This window comes from Perognathus longimembris, chromosome 26, assembly GCF_023159225.1.
Source record: "Perognathus longimembris pacificus isolate PPM17 chromosome 26, ASM2315922v1, whole genome shotgun sequence".
Lineage (NCBI taxonomy): Eukaryota > Metazoa > Chordata > Mammalia > Rodentia > Heteromyidae > Perognathus > Perognathus longimembris.
Window position 1 is genome coordinate 1,017,988 of NC_063186.1, and position 25,958 is coordinate 1,043,945.

The 25,958-nt window shown below is 45.0% G+C and overlaps 1 protein-coding gene across 2 annotated transcripts in view; it reads right to left on the bottom strand.

Moving 5' to 3' along the window:
* Window positions 1-775: 775 nt before the first annotated feature.
* Agtr1 (angiotensin II receptor type 1) overlaps window positions 776-25,958 on the bottom strand; it is a 35,914-nt gene continuing 10,731 nt past the window's right edge. Inside the window, exons 3-4 of one of the 2 annotated variants that reach the window (XM_048334613.1) lie at window positions 3,345-3,456; window positions 776-2,825 (exon numbers count right to left, since the gene is read on the bottom strand). In XM_048334613.1, the coding sequence (XP_048190570.1) occupies window positions 1,700-2,779 (1,080 nt within the window). In that variant the 5' untranslated portion in view covers window positions 2,780-2,825; window positions 3,345-3,456 and the 3' untranslated portion in view covers window positions 776-1,699. The remainder of the gene's footprint in view (window positions 2,826-3,344; window positions 3,457-25,958) is intronic. The other variant, XM_048334612.1, reaches the window with a different exon arrangement.

The window sequence follows — 25,958 nt, forward strand, 5'->3', positions numbered from 1 at the left end:
ATCAAGTTACTTCTCACATGTCTATGTTTCATACTGCCCTCCCCAGCTGGTAGAAAGCCTGTCATACCTTGCGAGTGGTACATGACACAACTCTATGACATGGCAAAGCCTGTCATGCATTGTCAGATCTATGTCCATAAGTCTAGTTCCCCAAGAGCAAGTTAAAGCAAGCAAAATTCATTAAACTCATGAAAAAGAAGGGATTTGTTCATGAGGTAATAAGAATTCAAACACATAGCTTTAGAGTTCTGTTGGGCATCTGGATTTTTAAGGGACATAATGATATTCCAAGACCAAGGAGTCTAGTTATACTTAAAATATGTTCATGAAGAATAAGTCGCGGCAACCCATCACATGTTGGCACATGACCTGTGCTTAATATTAAGCAGGTCTCACTGAATGAGAAGGCATAGCCACCAAGCTCATCAAGATCTGTTCCACAAACGAGACAGGTAAAATTACAGTTTAAGGAAACAAAAATGAAGCATGACATTGTGATGTTCTTCCCAGTAATTACATTAGATAAGGGATATCTAAATATTGTTATCTTGCAGAATGTGGACTTTTTGGTGTTATATAAAAAGACTTGTGGACGTTCATAATGTTACTTCCATGTTGTTCAGTAAAACAAACTACTTTCCTCTTTATCTTTTCGATGGCAGGATACCAAAAAAATCTGTAATTACTACTAAATTGCTCCTTGTATAGACCTGGGAATTAAAATATTAGTTATTTTAAAATAAATCAGCATCTATTTTAAGTGATGAAGGATACATACATTGCAATAAAATTACTTTATTTCAAGGGAAATACAACTTTGTCAGATTTAAATCAAATGACCCCGGTTTAGGGATATACATATACATGTAGACCACGTACTTTTCTCCAACAGTAAAGATACTCTTTTGATAGTTTTTTTAAAGTCATAAAGCATATTTTATGATATACAATCTTTGTACCACAAACTATATACATTTCTCAGGTATGGACTAAGGCAAACGGACATGACTGGCAAGCCACAATTGTACAATACAGATAATAGCTTTACAAGTTTAGCTTTCACGTGAGACTTTAGGAACACCATGAGACAAGTGACCATTTTGCTACGGTCGGCAGTGTGCCTGCTTAAGACACTGGCTGAATTCACGAAGGTTCAGAAACTCGACAATTCCAACATAGGAAATCTTTGTACAGAATATACAGTAAGAAGTGCAACTGGGCCACAGTCTCTGACAGGTAAGCAGACACGAACACTTTGCTGCCTTTTGCAAGCTAAGCAGAATGACCTTGAACGTCTGTCCTGCTGCTAGTTCTGTGCCTTTTTGTGGAAGTCAAAACTGACAGAACATGAAGAGCTGGTGGTGTGCATGTGGGCAGGGGAGTTTGGGGAGAATGCATTGCTGCCAGTGGGATCTTCAAGGTCCACACCAGCCACCAGTTTCTGACATCATTCTTTGAATGGCCATCAGGGATGCCATTGGAATCGTGGCCAACTGTGGCTTTGTTTTGATGCAAAGGCAGAGAGGAAAGCTTTTATTCAGAGCTTTAGAGAAGTAGCTGGAACTTTCTTGATCCATTTTCTGCTTAAATCCAGGCGGTTGCTACTCCTTTGGTGTCAGGGTACCTGGGAGGAATGTTTCTCTGGGTCCTTCTTCCTGGTCCTTTCTTTGGGTCTCTTCACAGACTGGCTTTGTCAGCCTCACTCTACCTCAAAGCCCGGGGCTGGCTTCTTGGTAGAAGAGCCCAGGTGATCTGAAGGACGGTAGGAAAGTGTGCTCATCTTTGTAGAGAGAGTTGAGTGGGATTTGGCCTTCGGGGGAATATATTTCAGAAGCTGGAGGAAATACTTTTTAAACTTTTTCCCCAGAAAACCGTAGAAGAGGGGATTCAAGCAGTTGTTAAAATAAGCTAAGCAAATGGTGATGGGCAGGGCAGTGTCCACAACGTCGGAGACTGTGCAGTCACGGATGACACCCAGCTGGATCAGCACATCCAGAAAGGTGAAGATCTGGTGCGGCACCCAGGAAAAGAAAAAGAAAAGCACGATCGCCATGATGATCTTAAAAATGTCGTCGTTCCTCGGCTTGTTCTTCTGGATTTCATAGGCCCTCTTCAGCGCTTTCCAGATCAGGGTATAACTGGTCAGAATGATCAGAAAGGGGAATGTGAAGCCCAGGATATTTTTGGTCAGGCCTAGTCCTATGGGGACGGTGGAGTTTTGAGACTCGTAGTGGAAAGCACACACGGTGATATTGGTGTTCTCGATGAAGTAGACATTTCGGTGGATGACAGAAGGTAAGCTAGCCAAGCCAGCCAGTAGCCAAATAACAATGCAGGTGATTTTGGCCACCAGCATGGTACGGCGGAGGCGTGACTTCATGGGGTGCACAATGGCCAGGTAGCGATCGATGCTCAGACACGTGAGCAGAAACACACTGGCATAGAGGTTGAAACTCACACTGGCGGAGGCGATCTTGCACAAGTAGTTGCCGAAGGGCCAGCGGTATTCCATCGCTGTGTAGACAGCCCACAGGGGCAAAGTCAACAAAAAGCACAGGTCAGCCAGTGCTAGGTTCAGAAGGAAAACACTGGCCACCGTCTTCAGTTTCATGTAAAAGTAGATGACAATCACCACCAAGCTGTTCCCAAAGATTCCCACCACAAAAATGATGCTGTAGAGGGTGGGAATCATGACAAATATGTAGCCATGTCTCCCAGCTTTTGGGCAGTCATCCTGGATTCTTCTGATGCCATCTTCGGTAGAGGAGTTGAGAATCATTTTTATCTCCTGGGATGAATGGTCTCAGGCACTGTACCAAATGCACCTGGAGAAAATGGAGATGTAAAGGTTAAGAAAATCCCATAACTTTCAGTTGTAAGCAATTTCATTTCTCAGTTATAAATCCAGTAACTCAACTCTAGTCTTAGCAAAACAAAAAACCCCATTAGATTGTAGTTTTCTGAGGAGACACAGTAAACAGATGAAGTCAGAAGTTATACATTTAATTTCTAGAACACATTGCCTTTGTAGACAATGGTAAGTGCCTTCTGAAGAAATGGAAATACATTTCTATGTGGTTGAATCCATGTGCACACTGAAACTGTAGAAGGCTCTAGCAAAGCAAGTTATTCAGAATAACTGGAGAAGTTTTCCTGAAGTAAGCAAGGGTAATTACTTTTATCCTCCAAACTGTGAAGTAGCCACACTGTAGTCATTAAACACTTAATTTCATTTCACAATCTTTATTTTAGTATAAAAATCTTTAGCTGCATCCCTTAAATGGCCAGACTTTAGGTTATTGAGGAATAGGTTATTTAACAGGAATATGAGGGTAGCTCAATACCTCCAGGAATCACATTCCTTTCATAGTTGTACAGCCTCTTCAGGCAGGATCTGCTTTTTATTTAACTTCCATCTCAGGCTGGCAAACCGTCTTGAATATCCAGCTTGCATTCCTGCTAGCCAGCAGTGGAGTTAACTGAGGCTATTTGTGTCTCAAAGATGTCAAATGAATAAAGTCAGAACTTGGTCAACAAAACGTAACTGTAGCAAGGGTCTGGGTGATCACCAGTTCTTTAAGATTTTAGGAAGAATCAGACACACAGGGAGAGTCACAAAGAATTCTGCAGATGTTTATGAAATGGGGAGGCTGGTGGACCTGGCGGCATCTTGGCCACATGGTGGGTAAGGAATTGGGTTTAACTAGGGCCATCTTGTCTTCATGGTGGAGGAAGGTGAAGTCCCACCTTCCAGATGAATTCAGGCAGAGTAGGGGACTTGGACGACGACAGGTTACTGAACCTGTCAATCCTGTGCCTTGAACTTCCCACTGTGAACTCATAGTCTAGAAAGCAGAAGATGGAACGTAGGATGAACTCTGTCCAACCAGGCTCTAGGGAGGGTTGACTAGTTCTTCTTCAGCCACTCTCCCTGCCCCCAAGGCCTTGCTGACTCTCTTCATTCATCTTATTCTGGTTATTGAACTCTTGCCAGTACAGAGGAATGATTTCCTTAGATAAATATTCTTTACTGAAAGTTAATTATTACATGAAAGGTTTGGGGGCTAGCAGTCATCCATGCCTGAACAGAGATTAATTTATCGATTTGCTATTCTAATGCCTACTTGTCATCCGCTGGATTCTGCCTAGGATGAAAAAATTAGAAATGTCAAGGCCAAAGAATCTCAAGAGTTGAAAGAGGTCCTGAATGACGTCCACGATTGGAAATCAAGACTAGCTCCGCTTGGGCAAAAGGACGCTGAAAAATAGGAAGGGCAATAATACAAAAGAATCCCTTGGGAGCCCTGAACTGTCGGGGGACAAGGAGGAATTCTCTTCCCCCACCTCCTGCCCCTTGCGATCCTATGCTGACGTGGACACGAGTCAGGTAGATCTCTGGGTCCTGTGTTAGGAGTGGAGTTTTGTTAGTCTGAAACCCAATATTGACAATGGGGTAGGAGGAGGAAATGGTGGTGTGTGAGAGAGGAGCCGCTTAAGCTTAGCTTTTGACTCCCATCTGCTTCACCAGCTGAGACAGCCTCTCCTTCATCTCCACAGATCCACACTGACCAGCACTGAACATGGAAAGAGTTATTCTCAAAGCATGAGGAGCATCCCAGGAAATTTACTGACTCATTACTTTAATGAGCATGTCGTATATTCAGAGACAGTGGGCATAGCACTGACTACATTAATTAGAAAAAAAAATTTTACATAGGCATTTTAATAATGACCCAAACTCCTCATCTTATAAGGACACAGATTTTTTGTCATATTGGAGAGTGGAGGAATGCTTGGAGGGATTTTAGGGGATGGAAATCAGAGCTGCAGACAGCAATCTAGCAGGCATCCATCCATCTGTCTCATAGTCCCTGAATCCCTGTGCTGAGTAAATGTCATGGACACAGAGGGGAGGCCAGTGCCCTTCCCCTCCTTGGTGTTTAAGTCTAGCTGGGGGGCAGGAAATTTAGGAACAGTGTGCCATGGCAGGGGTGCCTGGAGTGTCTGTGCTTTCAGGAAATGGAGAAGGATGGAACTCTGGCATAGACCACAGATAAGACCCCCCGCCTCCCCAAGACTGAGATGAACAAACAGGGGACAGTGGGAGCCCTTTTTCCACTTTGGAGCTGGTGGAGAGAAGCTAAAGTGGGAGAGGGAAGGAGAGCGGGAAGAGGAGGTAGGGAGAAGGAGAGAGGGAGAGGGCAGGAGAGGAGGAGAGGGGGAGAGGAAGCACCAGGGCCTTCTAGGATCACCGACACCCAGTTTTAGTGACGGTAGCTGCGTTTCAGTGACACACTGCTTCTCTTGCTGGCAGGGCTATTGGCAGATGGAAAGATGATCAAGTCAGGAACTGACTGGTGCTAAGTTATAGTTAAATAGATGTAAGAAGTTCTGCATCCCACTTCACAGTAGGGGACTATAGATAATGACCACGTGTTGTATTATTTCAGAAACTAGAAGGTCGGAATGTTTTGACCATACAGAAACGAGAAGGATTGGAGGAGAAAGGGATGCTTAGTCCACTTTACCCATTACGTAATGGGCACAGGAGTGGTTCCCAACTCACATATACAACTCTAATGGCTTCATGAATTTGTTAAAAAAATAAATGTAATAATGATGCAAAAACTACAGGATGATCTCCTTCTTCCTGTTTCCCGACTTCTGGGTCTTGCCATGTCTCGTACCCAGGCCCCCTGCTTATGCAGATCCCAGAGCACCATTTCCCATGGGAAGAGAGAGCTGGATTCCCATCTTCCAGACTCCCATCATGGCGGGCCATGCACACCTGTGGCTGCGGGCACCTGAGCCTCTGTTTCCTCATCTGGGGGATGGGAAGAGAGTCTTACTGTCCGTGACCACTGTAGGAATTGAATGAGACGAGTCGAAGCATGGGGTGTGTTTCAAATGGGAAGTGGGAAGTGTAGATTATTCTTTTATGTCTTTTGAAAGTCAGGCCAGCGTGGACTCATGGCAGCCAGCAGTAAAGAAATTATGAGAGGAAAAAAAAAATGGCTTGCCATTGGTAAGTGCTTTACGTTGCCATTTAAAGGTTAGAAACTCCAAGCTGTTCTTCTGAGGTACACGTAAAAGAAAATCTTAAACAGCTGAACAAACTTTCCATGAGTCAGTCAGGTGGGAACTTCCCATCTGCTGCAAACACAGAAGGTGGCTCGTGGCGGCCGAGGTGCCTTTATTCCACTCTCACTTGCATTTGTAGAAGATGCTTTCTGCTTCCTGAGAGCTTCCCTTGCTCCACAAGACAGGTGTATGAAAGGATCCTTCCTTCCTTCCTTCCTTCCTTCCTTCCTTCCTTCCTTCCTTCCTTCCTTCCTTCCTTCCTCCCTCCCTCCCTCCCTCCCTCCCTCCCTTCCTTCCTTCCTTCCTTTCTTCCTCCCTCCCTCCCTCACTCACTCCCCCTTCCTCCCTCCCTTCCTTCCTTGGCTTGAGTGGATGGCTGTGAAACTTGCTGCTTCTGGAAGACTTTTTATGGTAGTTTCATGGCAGTTTATGAACTTAGTTTTAAACTCCTACTTCTTTTTTTTCCCCTAAAGATACTCTACATCAGGTCCACTACCCACGGGTCTACTGAAGTTTTCTAGTCCTCGGTCATGAATAGGCTAGGATTTTCTAGTTCCTGTCTTTCCTTTCAGTTGCCTTCAGTATACAAGTCTAGTGGGCCCTGACTCCCACACTGTGAAATCACTAGGTCTCTATCTCCATTGTGTATCCACTGATCCATTGTGCAGACATGTGACCTGGTAGGTGCCGTTTGGACCAACAGAAAAGGCATTTCTGTGACGGCTTACTTCACATCTTCATGTCTAAGTTGCTGTGCACCTAATGTGGAGGTGACAGCTGAGTTGCTGGGACCAGACAGATGTTGTGCTATAGACCTGTCTGCACAGGGAGTGCCCAGGGTCTTCCCAGCTGAGCTTGCTACAGGCTGGGGACAGAGGAGCCAAGCAAACCACCTGGCATGGTGCAGAAAGTGTCTAGAATTGGTTTTGAGTCATAGGTGTAGGAAATCACAATTCCACAGCTGGTGGGTCTGGTTGGACTTTCCCTCCTGAAAATGCATTCCTTGGAAATGATTTTGCTCAGTCTTGCCACTCCAGGGTGAATATTTTCCTCCACACAGAACATATTTTATTAAAACTATTGATGTAAATATGTAGTAGGTACGCAAGACACAGTCTCTTCAAATTCAAGGAATAGCTCCACGATGTGTCTCAGAGATAGATGGCCCTCAGTCCTCTTCCCACGTTAAGATGACCTACTGTGCTCTGACCACCCCCACCCCCCCACCCCCCCCCAGAGAAGGGAAAACAGAGCAACCAACTGCCTTTGTTCTGCATGCACTGGTTGTACTCAGCTATGGTGATGGGGGCTAAGTCTTTTGCCATTCCCAACCGGCCCACCTCTTGCTTCATCTAAAGTAACTCCAGATCCCAGGAACCCAGCCTCACGAAGGGGAATTCAGAAGTCCTTTCCAACCTGTGACAGAAATGTCAATGAAAGTCATATGTCAATCCTGCATTTCAGTTTCTTGGCAATTCTTCAAAACTGGAACACCAAACCCAAACTAAATTTCTCCTTGCTTTAGAAACCCCTTCCTAAATTATAGTTTAAACAACTCAGTTGTTATCCCCAAACAGTTGGCTGTTCATATATTTACTTTGTTTTAGAAAGAAAAGATAGGGATGAAAGAAATGCAACCAAGTCCGACTCGTGTGCTTTACAAGCCTTTCTTCGGCGTGCTGGGTGAGCAGACCATGGTGTCACATCCACTGTAGTCCTGGAAGCCTGGAGGAAGGCAGGCTCCAGAGACTGGGAGAGGAGGAAAATGAGAACTCCCTTGGAAGGCCGCCTGGGTATAAATGAATGCCTGTCCTTTTACACTCCCAAATTCTTCCAACATATGAACTCACAGAATTTCCCCACAAAAAAGTCATCCCCCATTTCAGCAGCTCAACATCCTGGCCGCCAGGGAGGGAACTCTTGCTTTCAGAGCATGAGTCCTGACGGTCCCCGGAGGGTCTGGAGGTCTCAGAAGAGAGGGGCAGCTGCAGCCAGTGTGGCCTCCTGCAGTGATGCCGTGTCATCTTGTGAGCAGAAACCCCAGCCCCGCTCACGGGACCACTTCACGTCCACATCTCTGAAACCGTGTTCAGTGGCGGAAGCTGTCCTTCTCCCGAGATCTCACTTTAAGGGGAGCATGGGAAAATGACTGCCTAGACAAGGGAGCATGAATGAATTATTATTATTTCTGTGCTGTACTTGAACTCAAAGCCTCAGTGCTGTCCCTGAGCTTTAATGCTCAAGGCTAGATAGAGCTCTACTACCCGAACCACGGCTCCATTTGGCTTGCTTTGGTGGTTAATTGGAGAGAAGAGTCTGAGAGACTTTCCTGCCTTGGCTGGCTTTGAATCTTGATCCTCAGATCTCAGCCTGCAAAGTAGTTAAGACTACAGGCCTGAACCCCTGGTTCCCAGCCTGCATAAGTCTTTCTCTTTTTGCTTGAATTTTTTCACATTCTATATCAAACAGATGAACTCTGTATTAAAGACAACAAAATAGAAAGACTTTTGACCTTTCACTCAAGATGAATGAAAAAACCACCATATAAGACTATTATAGTCATAGTTCCCTCCCTCCCCTTATTCTCTCTCTTGTTTCCTGGTGACCCAGGGTAATGGAGTCAAGGGTACAGTTCTGTTCTTATCTGTTCTGTCCCATTTATGACTAAAGCTGAGAGTGTCAGGCGCCTGCTTTACTTACAGTCACTAAGAGGTGAGAGGTACAGACAGATGGGTTCACGGTTGAAAAAATTAAAAGCATGTCCTCAAGTTATGGAGTTATGATCACTCTGTCCTCTAACTGTGGTGTGTGCTCATTGTCCAGAGAGCTCATACTACATGAACCGCCTCTCAGATTTTTTGTGGCAAAATATAACTTTTTAAAGGTTAACAGTTGATGTGGCTCATTTGCCCAGACAGAAACATGCAGCCGAAGGTAGAGAGCTGGGAAAGAACATCACAGCAATGTGTGATTTAATATTTGGAGTATTATATTACCTATGTGTTGAAGAGTTGAGGGGCTAATGTCCCAAGAAAGGAAACACAGTGAGAGTTACATTGATTTGACTTGATCTTAGTTGTACTTTTTGTGAAACCACAGTTTTGCATGCCTGGATAAACTGAGAGACTGCAGATCTATCTGGCAGAGACATCTCTGCCCTGGCAGAGAGCCTGTTCTGCTGCTAACTAGCCACGCGATCTTAACACCGGTAAATGCCACCTCTCACTTGCTGATTCCTTAAATATTACCAAGTATTTAGTGTGAGAACACCAGCACCTGCTCTCACTTCTGTTTCACAGTTTGACATGATTAAACTCAGGTCCACGGAAGGTAGAGAATACAAGCTTTTTCTGACACGAGGGAAAGCCACAGACATTTAATGAAAGAAACCTCCCATCTTGAAAAGATGCTGGGAAAAATTGAATTCCAAGCTCTGGCAGAAATACTTTTCTTCATGATTATAATCTAATGCTTATATTAAAAAAGACATATTGCAAGGCATCTTATTAGTGCTGAAGGACAAAGGTAAAGCGGTAGACATTGAACGTCTCCATTCAAGACGGTGACAGCAGTGTTTGGCTCTGAGTCCAGATGTGATCACAGACCTTTTGCTTGGCTTACGGAGTGTTCGAAGCCTTTAGGGTTTGGTGCTCCGTCATTTACTGATCTCCACCATTCCCTGGGCTCTGATTCTTTAGTCAGCACTGTCCAAAAGAAACGTAACGGGAGCCACATGGGTGATTTGTGATTTGCCGTGCCATGCTAGGCGCAGTACTGTGAGCCGTCAGCACTCAGGAATCTGGTAGAAATGCAAGCCTCAGCCTTCACCCCAGACCTGAGGGTAGATTCAGAAGACCGCTTTTAAGGAACTCTCCAGGCACTGCTTGAAAAACACGGCACTGCAGGCAGCTAAACGTGCGACTCTGGCTTATAATTATTATTAATAGAAATAAATTTAGGGGAACAACCAGAGTACCCTCAATTACGGTATTTTAGTATGGTCTTACAGAGGCACTAAAAAGTGTGGGCTGGCTGCAAAAATAACTAGAGCAAACAGGCTGGAGGTGTGCATTAGAGCATTAGAATACCTGCTTAGCAAGTGCAGAGCCCTGAGTTCAAACCTCAGCACCTCAGATCAAACCAAAGCAAGCCCACATAAGAGACAACATGGAAGCATGGAGAAACTCCCAAGGACGGCTTAAGAATTAGGCTTCAAAGTGTGCATTTCTTTTACCCACTAAGGACTGGAAGCTTGCCTAGCAGGATGCCAGCTGATAAAAGTCTCCTTTCACCTCTCACAAGAAACTGAGTTTCTTTTAACCTGGGCGGAGTGAGGCTCCATTTCCACGCTGCTAGGGAAAGGAAGATCTGTGCCTGGGGGGAGGGAGCTATGGAGGGAGGGAGCACAATGCTGCCATCGAGACAGAGAGAGAGAGAGAGAGAGAGAGGGAGGGAGGGAGAGACAGACAGACAAAGAGAGAGAGAGAGACAGAGAGAGAGACAGAGAGAGAATTAGGGCAGTAGGAGAGCTCCACGGTGAAAACCGCGTGGTCTGGCGCCGGCACATGACTTCGCGACCCCTGGCTGGGGAGCCTGGCTGGCCGCGGCACCTGTGACTCATTCCTCGAGAAGGTGGTGACAGTGGCGCTCATGAGGATGATGAAGGAGTTGCAGATATCCCCACACCCTGCCCGTGCACTGCTGGGAATGTCAAACGAGATCGTGGATGAGGAGGATGAGGAGGGGCTGGAACCTCAGGACTCCCTGACTACGTGTTTCCACAGCAAGCACATTTGGGGTACTGCACGGGGTGACGCACGTGAAGATGGAGTACAATCAAGGGTGGACTTGAGGCGCCAATGAGCTAGTGGGGCTAACTAAACACGTCTGCCACTTTTCCAGGTCCTCTTGTATTTCTATATGATCTGAGAATGTCAAAATTAAAATGACACTAGTCCACTGGTTGTAATACAAAATTCAGACCATTAACTTAACGTCAGCTCCGTGTGCTTTCTCATTAAAGAACTTGTGATAAGTAAGAGGCTTGGAGGCCAGGACAATTAAAAGTAAACAACACTTTAGCAACTCAAACCTAAGGTGACATCCTGGAGAGTTACAGACGTCACCGGTCAGATTTGAAATGGAAATAAATCCCCAGTATTTTTGTGTAATCTGAGAAGGACTTTTTTTTTTTTAAGAGCTCTTTCCAGCAGGGCTGAATAAGAGAATGCCCAGTGTTTGCCCTTGGATGGCTTGTCCCTCCTTGAAGCGAAAGGCGAAATGCCTCCTTGGGCTGTGGAGTGGGCAGAAGGGGCCACTGGGGGGTGAGGAGGGCCTGTCTGAGCGCACAGGGCCACCCCACGCCCACCTCCGGTGTCCAGCCTTGTTCTCACCTGACGCGTGTCCACTTTTATCCTAAGCGGTGAAATCGTTCGGGTGAGCAGCTGTGGATGCTGGTCCAGTCTTCCCGACCTCCGCGCTAGCAGCAAGCTTGTCGCTGCTTTGCGGTGAGGGTTCACCCTGTGCTCCGGCTCCCCCGCCGCTCGGCCGGCCCTCTGACTCCCCGTTGTAGCTCACGACCCCAAAGCAACCGTGGTCAGGGAGTGGGGCCCGGGAGGAAGGAGAGGACCATGATTCCACTGGGGCCAGCAGAGATGTCCAATGACAGACAGATGCAGTGGAAACACCGACGTTCTCGTTTTTATGAACAAACAGTGCTGGCTGAACTTCAGTTCCTTTGTGATTTCAAAATAGTTGCAGTGACTTCGTTCCAGCCGAAGATCATGGCTGTTTGAAATCTTTTGTTTGTTCCCTCCCCCCCCCCCCCATCCATTTTTGATCCTTTGTAAGGGGAGTGTGTCTTATGAATCAAACTGAGAGGGAGAAAATGAATTCTCATCCTCAGGCCTAGAGAAATGTTTGCATCGGACTTGTCTACATGTAGAAGTCGCTGGGAGCATGTAAACGTTTATTTCTGGGCCATTAGCTATGCGTCAGAGGATGGGGATGCCCTCTGACCTTTCCATAGAGGAAGGCAGGGCGTGGAGAGATGACGGAGGATGTCAGTCTCATCCTTCCAGGAGTGTCACTCAGACACGAAGTGGCAGACAAGGGTCTAATTAAGCCCATCGAATACAGAACTGCTTTATTCTCCTCTGTATTTCTAACTCTCAATAGCTAGGCTCACCATGAAGAGTAAGATGACTGATGTTTAAATGAGTATTTACTATGGGCTGAAGGTCATGCTGAATGTCTCTTTTTTTGGCCAGTCCTGGGCCTTGGACTCGGGGCCTGAGCACCGTCCCTGGCTTCTTCCCGCTCAAGGCTAGCACTCTGCCACCTGAGCCACAGCGCCCCTTCTGGCCGTTTTCCACATATTTGGTGCTGGGGAATCGAACCGAGAGCTTCATGTGTAGGAGGCGAGCACTCTTGCCACTAGGCCATATTCCCAGCCCATGCTGAATGTCTTAATCTCTATGAGAGCCATTTCTCTTTTCCAGAGGAGGAAGCATGATGAGAGAATGGGTCCCTAGATTTTTCTGACCTTCTGTAAGTTGTGTTACCAGGCTATGTTATTGTCATTAATACATACATACAATACATACACACACATCTTTAGTCTCAATCAGGAGTAACTTTTCCTTCTGGCACGCTGACACTCTGATCTCATTTTCAACAGTGGCAGGGGAATCTAGTGGGTGGACACCAGTGGTGGTAGTAATTATTTGGCTGGTCCCCGGTTACCGCGCTGATGGCTAAGTGACTCTAGGGATCTATAGGGCGGGAGGCAGCCATCTAGTCTGGAAGTCAAGCTCTGCCCTCTGGTGGCACAGCACTGTTCTCAGTGGGGCCGGGAGAGCGCCCCTTCTGCGTGCTTGGGGTTGCATTGGCATTTGCAGAATCTGAATGCAAATCCAGTTGTGCGTTCGCTTTTAGGCTCCTCTCTGTGGAACAGCATGTGGCACACAACATGCCATCAGGTCTCTCATTCGGACTAAACCAAGCAGAGTGAGGAGGAGCGAGGGAACATGTACCTAGAGACAAAACCGATACTCTTCATAGGTTTGCAAACCAGAGTTCTGTCACAGCTTGATTTCTTGCCACTTGCTGCCTCTACAAAATTACTCTTCTCACCCACAGGGGCAGACGATATTCATTGTTGTAGCCCAGAAAGAACATCCCCAGGGGGGAGGAGGAAGCTTTCTAAATAGCAATGTCAATAGATTTCTATGACCAAAATTCCATGCCCACAGTTTTAATAGCTTGTTGGTTCCTGTGGTATATTCCCTTCAAGTTTCTTATAGACTGGTTCAGGAAGAAAAGCACCAGGACATCTGAAAGAGTGGCTCTGTTGGGGGACATCACGGCCCCTCTTTTCCATTAAGAACTCGATTCTCTTACTGTGGAAACTCTGTGGACCTCTCTTATCTCTGAGCGCAGCCTTTTCTGTATGCCCGTGCCAAACGGCTAACGTTTGAGTGAGGCATTTGAAGTCATGCTACGTGACTCCATGGGAGACTAACAAGGTCACTCACAAGGCCTTTTCAGGGAGAACATCAGAGCTTTCAAACGATGCACACAGCCTGTCCTGGGTAATCAGGGTAAAACAGAAATGAAGAAAAAGCCAGGAAGTAACAACAACAACAACAACAACAACAACAACAACAACAAAAAGACATGATTGAATGGAAGCAATCAGAATTAGGAGTGAAGAGATATGGCAGATGCCGAGGTGGGATCTTAATATGTAAGTCCAGAGCTCTGAACGCATGAGCAACAGAAGAAGTTGAAGCATGAGAATCAGTCAATTGCAGAATTAGCAGGGATTTTTTTTAAAGGCTTATCGCAAACACTGGCCAACCATTAGGGACGGGGTCTCAGAGTCTTTTCCTTTGCCTCTCTAGGAATCAGAACCTTAGGCAAATCATTAAATCTTCATTCCCTGCAGGTAGGTATCTGCTACTGATTAAGCAGGGAGTAGCAGATTAATGTTGGGTGAGGATAGCATGTCATACCACATTGTTTGGGGCTCTAGTCCTCACAAAACTTCCTGAACAAGCAAGCTGATGCTTCAGATTTATTGGAAAAAAATGGATTAACTCCTGTGAAAATATTTCAAATCCTGTAAGAGAACAACACTCGTATTTTCATTGATGGCTTATTTGACTGAAAGAATGGTCCATGGTGCTGTTCCGTGCACCTTGGACAGGAGTGGAAACCCAGGTGGAAAATGTTGTGTGATGGATACGAAGGCGCTGCCATGTTGGGGGCTGCTTTCTTGGTGACTGCAGTCTGGACTGAAGGATGGCTCATTCACAGAAGGCGGTGAGATTTGCTCCATGAGCCAGAGGCAGGCTGGGAAGGTGAAGAGAGGGAGGGGAATGGGGCTACACAGTAGTTGACCCCCACCTCTGGAAAGGACTCTTTCCATCCAAGAGCCCTAGTATTCACCATATATTATGCAATAGACTTCCAGGATCAAACACAGCAGGTAGGGAAGAGAATTGTAGCTGCTGCTGGACAACTGTGACCAGAGCACCTCGAGTTCCCCTTCAGAGTGGCTTCCATCTAGAGAATCTCAGTTCCGGTCCTAATTGTGCCCTCTATGTCTCTACTTACTGTGTGCAGTGCTCAGCTGACCCCTTGGACATGCCTACAGTCAGGACAATCCCTTCGTAGCCTTGTACAATAATCCCTGTTGTTTGCATCCTTACTGGTTCTGTTTCTATCGATTATTTTTCTTGTTCTGAATTAGTTTCTTGTCTGCAGCTTCATAATGAAGGCTAAGCATGGTGGATTTTACTTAGTTGGGTAGTGGATATTTTTTCTATATTAAGTCGCCAGTCTTGTTCTGGGAAATGGTTTTGTTTGATTCTCTTGGCTCCAGTTTTTAAGTTTTGTGAAGTAGAGCAGCATTTCGTCTGGGAGTGATTTTGATTGTGCTCCCCTCCCACCCTTTTTCCTGAAGCAAAATCTTTCTGAAGATGCTACCTGAGGCCCAGGAGTTGTGAGGTTTTCCACTTTGCCTGGCATGAACAGGAGCTGTTTCCTGGCACCTGGGGATCTCTGGGTCTTGTTTCCTGTACGCACTTCGGTCAGTCTCTCGCGTGCACTGAGACACGGTGGTGATATTTGTAACTCTCCGGCACCGTTTCCTGGCTCTCCCTTGTGCGTTCTCATCTCTGGCCTGCAGCGCCCTCTCCTCACATTCGGGGACCCTGGGGCCCCACCCACGGTTGAATTTCTCCCATCGTGGCTGGAAGCTCATTCCGGGCAGCGAATCTGCAGATTCCCTTCATTTGTTTTCTCCACCACAGGGACCACTGCCCTCTGTTATCTGATGGCTGTGGTCCTGAAAACCTTTATTTCACAGGTGTGTCCAGTTCCTTAATTGTTTTTGGTGGGCCCAGAGTTTGGGTCCTTGTTACTCCACCTTAGGCTGAAGGAGAAGGCTCTGGGTATGGGTTCTGACCTGTATCTGACCCTGCTATTTGATGCTGGAGGATTACTAAGCCTCATCTCTTTCTTTGTTGATTATGAGTTAGCGATAATACAACAGTGATTCGTCAGTGGCATATTATATGGGAGACACATAACCATGCCTACACTTTATCTGCCTCATCTCTTTCTTTGTCGATTATGAGATAGGGATAATGCTACAATGAATGGAATATTACATGGGGAAGATGTTATAATCCATAAGATTGGGCAAGGAAACAACACATACTTGGCTTTTGTAAAGAGGACTGAGCTCAGAGGAGCTCTTTTTGCACCAGCAGGAAGCACTCAAGACCTTTTCTCTTGCCCAAACAGAGAGGCTGGCTTTATTTATTGTCCTTTTGCCAACTGATGACCTGGACCTTCACCTTTGGACATGCTGGCAAAGGGCCTATAGGCCACACAGAATGCTTAGCTTGCTTCCAGCCCAAACCCATGGGGCACATGGTTTGCCAGAGATAAGCCGGCACAGGACTACAGAACCTTCACCGGGATGTGCAGGCGGGGATAGACATCTTGTATTTTATTATTTATACCTTAATTCAAAGTCAATGTCAGTAAGCTGTGAAGTAAAAAGGAGGCATAAAACTATTAATTGAGAGCATGATTACCAAAATACGGTACTCACTCAGCATAAAAGCACTACATTAAGATTTGAAAAGAATATCGTGTGTGTGTGTGTGTGTGTGTGTGTGTGTGTGTGTGTGTGTTAAGAAAAGCTATCTTCTGACATAGTAAAATTCCAGCCTACTAATACAGTAGTATGAGTGAAAAAAAAAGAATTCTATGGCTTTTTTTATGGCATGTTTATTTAGGCCAAACCACTGTGAGGCAGCTAGATTAATTACTTTTATACTGTTAAGTACTGTACATAGTTAATTATTTCATCTAAGTCGTGTTTGAGCCAAACCTGTGAATTACGATTCACGCCGGGCACTGATGATAATTCATGGGCTCCCTCCATGCTACCGCCTGTTAGTATATTTTGTTTTATTTGAAACTAGATGCTAAAAGTTTGCAAGAGGCTTTTAAGGACTGCCCCATGACATGAATTCTGGATTTCAAAATTAAGGTTGACAGCATGCTATGGCGGGGATTTATTTAGAGGCAAAACCGGAGTAGCTTTGCTCCCCAAAGCCATTTTCTTATGTCTTATTCTTGTCTGTTGACCCTTATGGTTTCAGCTTGTGCTTTTTTTTTTTTTAAGTTGTGATTGGTTTTATGGTGTGACGTTCTTTGGGCCTTTCTCTGCGCATCTCTGTATGACCTGTGCAAAACTTGATCTCAGCCCCTCTCCCGGCTCATCCTCATCTTCATCAGACATGTAGTGATGGCTACCAGGGCCTGGTAACACCAGGTGCTCACGTGGCCGGGCATCCCGTGGCCACGAACTCACCCGGCTACAGAGACCACAGTGGGTCCACCCTTCAAATGCGACATCTGGTGCTCAGGGATATTTGTACACAGTGAAGTGGAAGGGAGTTTGAAATGTTTCATACGTTCAAAAACGTAAGTCTAAACTATGCCGTGGATATCCAAAAGAGAAGAGGGAAGACATTAGTAGAAAGGAAGATAATAAGCACCAGACAGTGGCTTCCTGGGATCTGCCTTCGCTCCTGTTTGGGGGGGGGGGTGGTATTCCCAGCAGAGCTACTGCACCCCTCACCCCACAAACAGCGTGTGAAGACTCCCCAGGTGGTCACTGCAGTCTGAGCAGCGCTAGAATAGAGACACAGTTAGGAATCACTCTGGCCGGGGCCTGGATCTCATTGTTTCCCTTTCCTATAAGCCAGGATGGGTGGCAGCCCTCCCCCAGACCCCAGGCGGGGGTACTGGGGTCTGTCGCAGTTGTTGATACTCTTTCCTTAGTGAGATTTTGGAGTCTAGAGGAAGAAAAGTCCCAAATAGTGCAAAGAAAAACAATGTAAACTTCACATAACACAAATCTTTCTCAGCTCCATTTATATAATCTTTTATTATTATTGTTGTTATTATTATTTATTTGTGTTTGTGTGTGACAGTACTGTGGCTTACATTCAGGGCCTGGGCACTGTTACTTAGCTTTTTCACTCAAGGCTGGCACACTACCACTTGAGCCACAACTCCACTTCCGAGCTTTTTTGCTGGTTAGTTGGCGATAAGAGTCTCACAGACTTTCCTGACTGGGCTGGCTTTTGAACCATCACCCTCAGACTGTTCAGCTTCCAGAGGAGCTAGGATTACAGGTGTGAGACACTGGTGACTCGCTCATTTATCTAATTTTTAGTAAGAAAAATAATATGGATTCAGGTTTCTTTGCTGGGTCTTTCTTTGCTAAGCTTGTCTATTATATATCTATTGTCTACTAAGCACATTTTCAGTTTTTGTCTGTTCCTTTGAAATGTGCAAATATTGCCAGGACTACTGTCCTGCTTGAAGCACAATTCCCTTTTCTTGTGGAGGCTTTCGAGTTGTTCAACCACTAGAGGTCTGTATTACCTATTTAAAAAAATCATAACCAGCTCAGACTTGACAATTTCAGTGCCTAGTTCTAAGATTAGCATCTGTTTAAGACATACACCAGGAAATTAAAAACAAAACGAAACAAGAAGAACTCATAAGACTTTCAGAGACAAAGGACAGTTGGTAGGGGCTCTTCCTTTTGGGAGGAGAGCAAATGACTTGGCTGTTTGACAAGTCTGTGAGTACTCCCTCCCTTGGCTAGGCAACAAATCATAGGAACAAAATTTATCTTCTGCAAGATGCCTGTGCAAGATAGATAACCTCCCTCTTCGCATTTATATCTGTGTTGCATCATTAAAATTTAATCCATTTTGTTCTACTGCCACAAGACAAAAAGTGATTGAGCCAGTTCTCATTGAGTTCATTTATAATACTACTTTTTTAAAACCACTTTTGTGAGGGATTTTAAATAAAACTTCTCTGATTGATCATACTATACTAGCTTAAAAATTAATGTCCTTTGAAGCTCACTTTTTAATCTCCAGTGTGATTCCACACAGGAATGCATGAGGCCAGCTCTCTGGGGGGTCCCCACTGCACGTTGAACCCCCAAAGCATACCCTGTGTTTCATTCTTACTTGCAGTCCCATTTGAGTCTAACCCTCTATAGGTCAGCCATACCCCAAGGTTTGAGATTTCTAGAAACCTGGAAATGAGAGTTCCCAGTCATGGGACCATCCTGATCAGAAAAGACAAAAAGGGACTCTGCATACACTGGTCCGTATGTACATATTTGAATGAAATGGATGAAAATATCCCAGACATAAAAGCTATAATTTACCAGGGATGGTACCAGAGTCTGTATGCCCCAATTCCAATTACACCTGAAGCGTATGGAGGAACTGGGGCTTTGGTTGCCAGGTGAAGGGGGATGCTCAGAGGCTCCTTCCACTTAAAAGGCATCATTACATAGTGCTCCTGTCTCTGCAGCTCAAGCTGGTCCAGCACAGCTTCCTGCTCAGCCCCACTCCTCCTTATTAAAACACAACAATTTGCAAGCGGAATTTGGCAGATCAGCTGGGCCCATTACAAAGGCTAATGTTTAACAGGAAGGAAAATAACCCATTCCAGGCATGTATGTATGTATGTATTCACACACACACACACACACACACACATACACACACACATATATAGCATTTGCAGGCAAAATGGAGTGTTTTATATATCTTGAAACTAGGATTCCAGTATAATTTTAATAAATATCTTTTTACATGTCTGGTCTACAGAATCCCAATGATTAATTCTGCAGCAGAATGAAACTAATTCACAGTGCGGTAATTCCTACTACAGGCCACGTTGTTGAAAGTAGCTAAGTTTTCTCTATTTCCTGATGCCATTTCTGCCTGTGGCTGCTGGCATATGAATTAGCAATTTCCTCACTGAAATGAGACAGAAAAATAATCTGCTTTTCTCTATCCTAAACACTCCCCTCCTAGCCCCTCCACTCTTCTTCTATTATTCAAATGGTGTAGCTTATAATTCTGCCCACTATCTGTATAACCTGTAATTAAATCCTAGCACAGTGTTCACTTACATGAGGAAAAAAAATGCTTTGATTGTAGCAATTAAACAGTAACTGTAAGATTTTAGGCACTGGAGACCTGGTTGGGGAGAAACGGATGGAAGAAAGGTAGTAGCTTGAACCCCAAATTTGGGTCCTGGCCGTGGTGCTGGTCAGCTATGTCGGGGGCTTGGCTCAGCCTGACAAAGGTTGGATAGCCAATTGGCTTTGGGTTTGTTGATTGTTGCTGATTAGGAATGAGAGCATCATGAGCGACGGACAGGACCCCTGATGCCACAGAGTGTCCTACGAACAGAGAGTGGCGCGCTCCTGTGCTCTCTGCCTACAGAGTGTCCGCGGCACACAGCTCTGGGGCAGGCGGTGCCTCCCAGAAGAGCTCTTAGCAGCAGGCCCCGCCCAGGGCCAGAATCAGCCTGAAGTGTCCACCCTCAAAACTAGATCACAGCTTGGGAGGGCTTCAGCGATGATTCATTCTTGGACCAGAGATTTCTTTCCCTTCCTTATTTATTATTTATTTATTTTTCTGAGTGAGAAGAGAGTGCCAGTTAGGTATTTTGAAATCTCTCTCTCTTTCTCTTTTTAATCTGGATGATACCTACATGTGAGATGCCAGCAGACAAAACATTGGACTTAAGTAAGAGTCAACTTGAAACCAGACATTTTGGAGAGTGGTTAAAAACTTGGAGGACAAGAAGCGGCTCAAATTCAGGGAATCACAAAGAAATAAAAAGAAAAAAACCCTTGTGAACTCGCTTAGGATGCAGTTTTCAACCATTTTCATTCTTCTCCCCCTTGTAACTTAGAGTTCTCCAGTGTGTTGTATCTGTTTTTCTTTTTCCAGGAGAGAAATCTATAGGAGGGAGGCTTGAAGGAAGTTGTGGCTGGATTGCTTTTTATTTAGAGATGGAATCCTGGTTAAATTTCACTCAGCTCATCTTAGTACCACTGGGATCTAGGACTACAATTGTCTCATTTTCACTTTGAAAGTAAGGAAATCAAAACGGTGGGCAGATGCTGACTTAGAACTAGAAAGGGTTTGTTCAGAGAAGGGCTGGACTTTGGCCGTCCAGTCTGCATACAGCAATTTTTGAGGACACCTTGCAGTTATAATAGCAGTTCGTGCCTTGGAGATTTACCTGCACACAAGATCAGGTCAGCTTGGTCTAGCTTGCCTGCTTTCGTGTGGGGAAGGGGTGCACTCTTTGCTGGGTTCTGTATGGTATATCCTCAACGTGTTCTAGCTCTATCAGAAACAGTGTTCTATCAGAAACAGGAGCACACCGGGAAATCCACTCCTGCATAGTTACAAATAAATGACTGCATTCATGCCGTGAACTTGCTCTGGGACCTGGAATTCCTCTAGTAATGTTCATTTGGGTTACCATTCAGTTTAGCAACCCGCTGGTAATTCAGAAGGGACCCCCACATCTCTGTGAAGTCAGCACAGACCCCTCTCCGGAGCCCTCTTTTTAGATCTGTGAGTAAGGATAATTCCATTATGAGATGGGGAGGGAGAGGGGAGCCCCAGTGAGCGGCTCTGTAGTCCCATTTCTCCCTCTGTCCCTCTCTCTGCAGAGATTAGTGGGTTCTCTGAGCATGAGTCATTTCAATTTGCTGAAAAATCACCTTGACATGACACAGTTTGCTGCACAGTACAACTGAACTGTGTTCAGCAAGTTCTCTATTGATTGACAGTTGGCCAAGTCTTTATGGCTCAGAGATGAGTGAGCTTGTATAAACGTATAAAGAGTCCATAAAAATCACAGCTTCTTATTAAATGGCTATTTTTGGTCAGGAGGAACTACTTTCTTTTTTATGGGAAATACAAGAAGAAACTAGGTTTTGTGTGGCCGAATATTTCTGAAATTAAAGATGTTTCCTAGTAAATAGTTTTTAATTACTGATTTGCTCAAATTTAGAACAATTCAAAATATACTTCTTTGACCAAAGGATTTCTTATAATAAATACGAATGATGCGTGCTGGTGGCTTACATCTGTAATCCTAGCTACTCAGGAGGCTGAGACATGAGGATCGAAGTTCAAAGCCAGCCCAGGTAGTAAAGTCTGTAACTTACCTCCAGTTCTCTACCAAAATGCCAGAAGTAGAGCCAGTGGCTTGAGTGGTAGAGGATGAGCCTTGACTATAAAAGCTGAGGGAAAGTGCCCAGACCTTGAGCTCAAGCCCCCGTCCCCATCAGAAACCACACTTTCCAACATCTTTCAGGCAAGAGCACTTCCTGGCTATTACTGGAAGCTGCACCCTTCCTTGCCCCTGCTCAGAGCACCGCCCCTTCCTTGCTCTCTCAACCACCTCTAGGGGAGGCTGTGAGGCAGAAGCCCACTGGGGACCCTGACATCACACCCGCTGGGCAGCGTCCCATCACAGACCTGAGTTTCTCCCTTGTCCCCACCTGCCGGAAATAGCTACAAATTCTTTTGCCGGAGCTAGGAGAAGAGGAGCTGTACAAAATCAAATTAGCAGGAGAGAAACTATTAGTCTTCATTTTCTTGTTTCCAACCTGCAAACACAGATTGTTAAATACGCCTGCTCCCTAATCCTCATTAGGGAATCTTGAAGAATTGCAGGGCACATAAGATGCCTGGGGATGATGAAAAACAAAACACTGGTTAAAAAAAAATAGCACAAAGCCAGAATAGTTTGTTCTCTTCAGACTATCCACAGTTCTTGTGTCTGTGAAACATTTCATTAAATAATTTTAATCTTACATGTGGATGAACAGCACAGACAGGATCCCAGATGTGTCTTTTTATGTAAGGGGGAGAAATTGTAGATGACATGATTGTGCATTTAGTCCTGGGACTTATTAAGTATGTTGGTGTATTATATGCATCTAAGAAGGAAGAGATTTTGCAAAAAACAATCTCATGACAATGGGGTACAGCCCGACTCTTATTGCTTGAAGGGATTTGTTGTCAGGACTAGAGCTAAGGAACTGACAGATTATAGGCAATGCCAGGTGCTGGTGCTCACACCTGTAACTCCAGATAACCAGGAGGTTGAACTCTAAAGATCTTGGTTCAAAGTCAGTACGAGCAAGAAAGTCTGTGAGATTCTTATCTCCAGTTACCCAATTTGAGCTGTTGCTCAAATATCAGTATCACTAGTCTTGGGGAAGAAAAAGCTCAGTGGCAGGACCCTGAGTGGTGGGCTGATTTCTTCTCAAGAAATTTCTTTCTAAAACCTGCCATTGGTGGAATACTTGGCCCTATTTCAAAGCATTTTATTTATTTATTTTCAAGGCATTCTTTTATCAACATCCAGGTTTTAGGATTGCATCCCTTTCCCCTTCTGCCTACTACTGTAAACCTCTGTTAGTTCCTCCTTATCCAGGCCTCATGTCCCTTCTGGCATGTTCTCTTCCTGAGGTTTCTCAGGATGTCAGTCTGCTCGGGGCCTTGGGCCCTACCTGGTACAGCCTCAGGGCTTTGCAGTGCGGGTGTGTGTGTGTGTGTGTGTGTGTGTGTGTGTGAAACAATCTCTTCCCAGGAGGCCACATGGGTCTTCCTGTTGAGTGTTTTCCCCCTGAGCCCTAGCACTGTCCAGACCCTTGCCAGAACTGGAATTTGAACTTGGGGCCTCACACTTAGTAGGTAGGGGTTCTTTCCACTGAGTCATGCCTTCAGTCTTTTTTATTTCTGCTTATTTTTGACATGGGTTCTCGCTTCCTGCCTGGAAGGCTATCCACCTATATTAGGCTTCCTGTCATAGCTAGGATAGCTTGTATACTCCGCTTCATCCTCAAACCATAGTCCTCCCAATCTCAGCCTCCCAATTAGTTAGAATTACAGGTGCCAGCCACTGATGCCCAGCAAGGCCAGACTCTTGTCTGCAAACGGGCTGGTGGCAGATGTCACAAGACCCTCACTGAACAGATGACAGTGGGTACACTGGACTGTTGCAAACTGCGTTCTTCAGTGGGGACAGCCGTGTCAAATATCACCTCCACTCAGAAAGATTTGTCCTGGCTTGATGTGGCTTTGATATTCCTACTTCAGATGCAGAGGAGAGAAACATCAAGGTCACCCCGCATCTGCTCCTGAACTAATGTCTAGATCATGGTAGTTGGGACATAAAACGCCACTGGGATCTGGGTAGTTAAAGAAGAGTACGCAGCCTCCGATGGAGGCCTCGGAGTGGTGGGCCTGTGGCAAGGAGAGTGCATACAGGGCTGAACTCACAGGCACACATGATTTGACAAAGAAGTAGCAAATAGCCCTCTCTAAATAAACCCTGTAGTCACAAAGGCCTTCTGCAGTGCCAGCTGCCGTCAACAAAGATGATATTCTCTAGGTCATAGCTTTGTTTTCTCTGATCACTTTTCCTACTACATACCCTGGCTTGGATGTGTGCCTGACTCCGCATTCAGAACTTATCAAATCTAATTACATTTCCTTCCCAACGAAATTGTCTGTCACCTTCCCCTCTTGGGAGAGAGATGGCCCCTCTCGAGTCTTCTGCATCTGATTATTGCAAACCTAATTGATTTGCGACATTGCATTAATAAAGTTAACTAAAACTAATTATACATATTGAATAAAAGTTTCCTGTGAAATGAGTTTTTCTATTTAGCTTAAGGGTGCTTAATTGCTAGCATGAATTGCCGAGAAAGTTAGTAGAAGCACTTTCTCTTGGGATGTATTATATCTATACGTATTTATTCCCAACCAGTATGGAATGATGGATGGGGACATGAGGAAACCCAGAAAAGAAAAAAAATACCAAACATAGAAGATTTTGAAGTATATCCCTATGAGGGTAAAAAAAATCACAAAGTAGGTTATGTAAATCTCTTCGTAGATCTTTGTGTTAAAGATTTGTCATATTATCTTAAGGAATCTACAAATGAAGTTATATTTCTCACTGTAGAATTCAGGTATGTTTGGTCAAAGGTCTCCAACTAATTACACTTAAATGCTGGCATGAGTCTGGGAAGACGAATCCTCTGACTCAGTTTCCCTGAGCCTAGGTGAAATCAATAATTTCCACAGGAACATTTCCAGTGTTCTTTATTCGTTCAGTCGTGCTTAGATAAACACACTGCATGCAAAGAAGAGATGAGGAGCCACAAACCGTTCAGGATTGGTCCATCAGCATTACACAATAATTTAACTGAGATGCTGTTATCCTCTGTCATTAATGACTGAAATTGGCATTGTTGTTGGCCGTACTCCTTTCTCTTTTGTCTTTCCCCCTTTGGAGAGTGTCTACTATGTAGACCAGGCCAGGCTTGAACTCAAAATCCTCATCTTCCCCAGTGCTTGGATTATAGGTGGGAACCGCCACGCCTGGCCTGGCTCTGCTCGTTCCTTGCCAGCACTGATCTTGTGTGCGGAACTATGCTGTGCTTGCCTGGAGCCTCGTCCTGGTTGGGGCTGGAGGATGCAGCATCACCGTGTCCCTACGTCACAGGGCTTCTGCGTGAGGCTAGCCTATGTTCAGAGTCTGGAAAGGTGGGGAAGGCCTTATTCCAGTGACGCTATCCTTACGAGGTAGGCATTGCGGTGTGGCATTCTGGGTATCTTAGACTTTTATGGTATGTAATAATAAATGATTACATGGCTTGTCTCCTTAAAAGCCCTAGACAAGTAAAATGTCGAAGGGAAAAGGTGACCACGCTCTTGGTATAAGCTAAAAGTTCTTGCTGCCAGCAAAATACAGCCTCTAAATTTAGGAAGCTAATTCTCTTGGCCCTTCTGATTGTAAACTATTAATAGTAACTTAACTCCTATGTAGCTACATGCTAAGCAGATCTAGATGTGTAAATAAGCAAAGGAACCACATTCCTGTAGATAAACTGTGGTTCTGTAGGGTAAACTTGTTTGTACATTGCATTTTTAAGAAATCAAGAACCCTAAACACTGGAAGAGAAAATATGGCTCCCTTATGTTTAAATAGGCAAAATTAGGAAAAAAGATGTATGAGAGCTATAGCCCAGATCATTAACACTAAGAAAATTAGAATTTCAAAAATATTTGAACCTTTCCAAGAAAGTCCCAAGCACATAAGCCTTTCCAGTGGCCATGAGAACGCATAGCGTTACCAGTACCTTTGTTTCTAGAAGTCCCATCCAGCTGACCTTTCTGTGTGGAGAGAGACATCTGTGTCTGTGTTGTCCACTGCCTACTACCCATGAGGACTCAGCGCTTGACTTGTGGCTAGCCCAACAGAGGGACTGATTTTTAAAATTTAACTTCGACGTAGTTAATTCATGTTTGAATTTAAATGGCCACGTGGAGCAAGTGGTCCAGACCTACAGATTTTTAAGTCATGAAGTAAGGCTTTTCTTTTCTTTTTCTTTTTTTTTTTTTTTTTGCCAGTCCTGGGGCTTG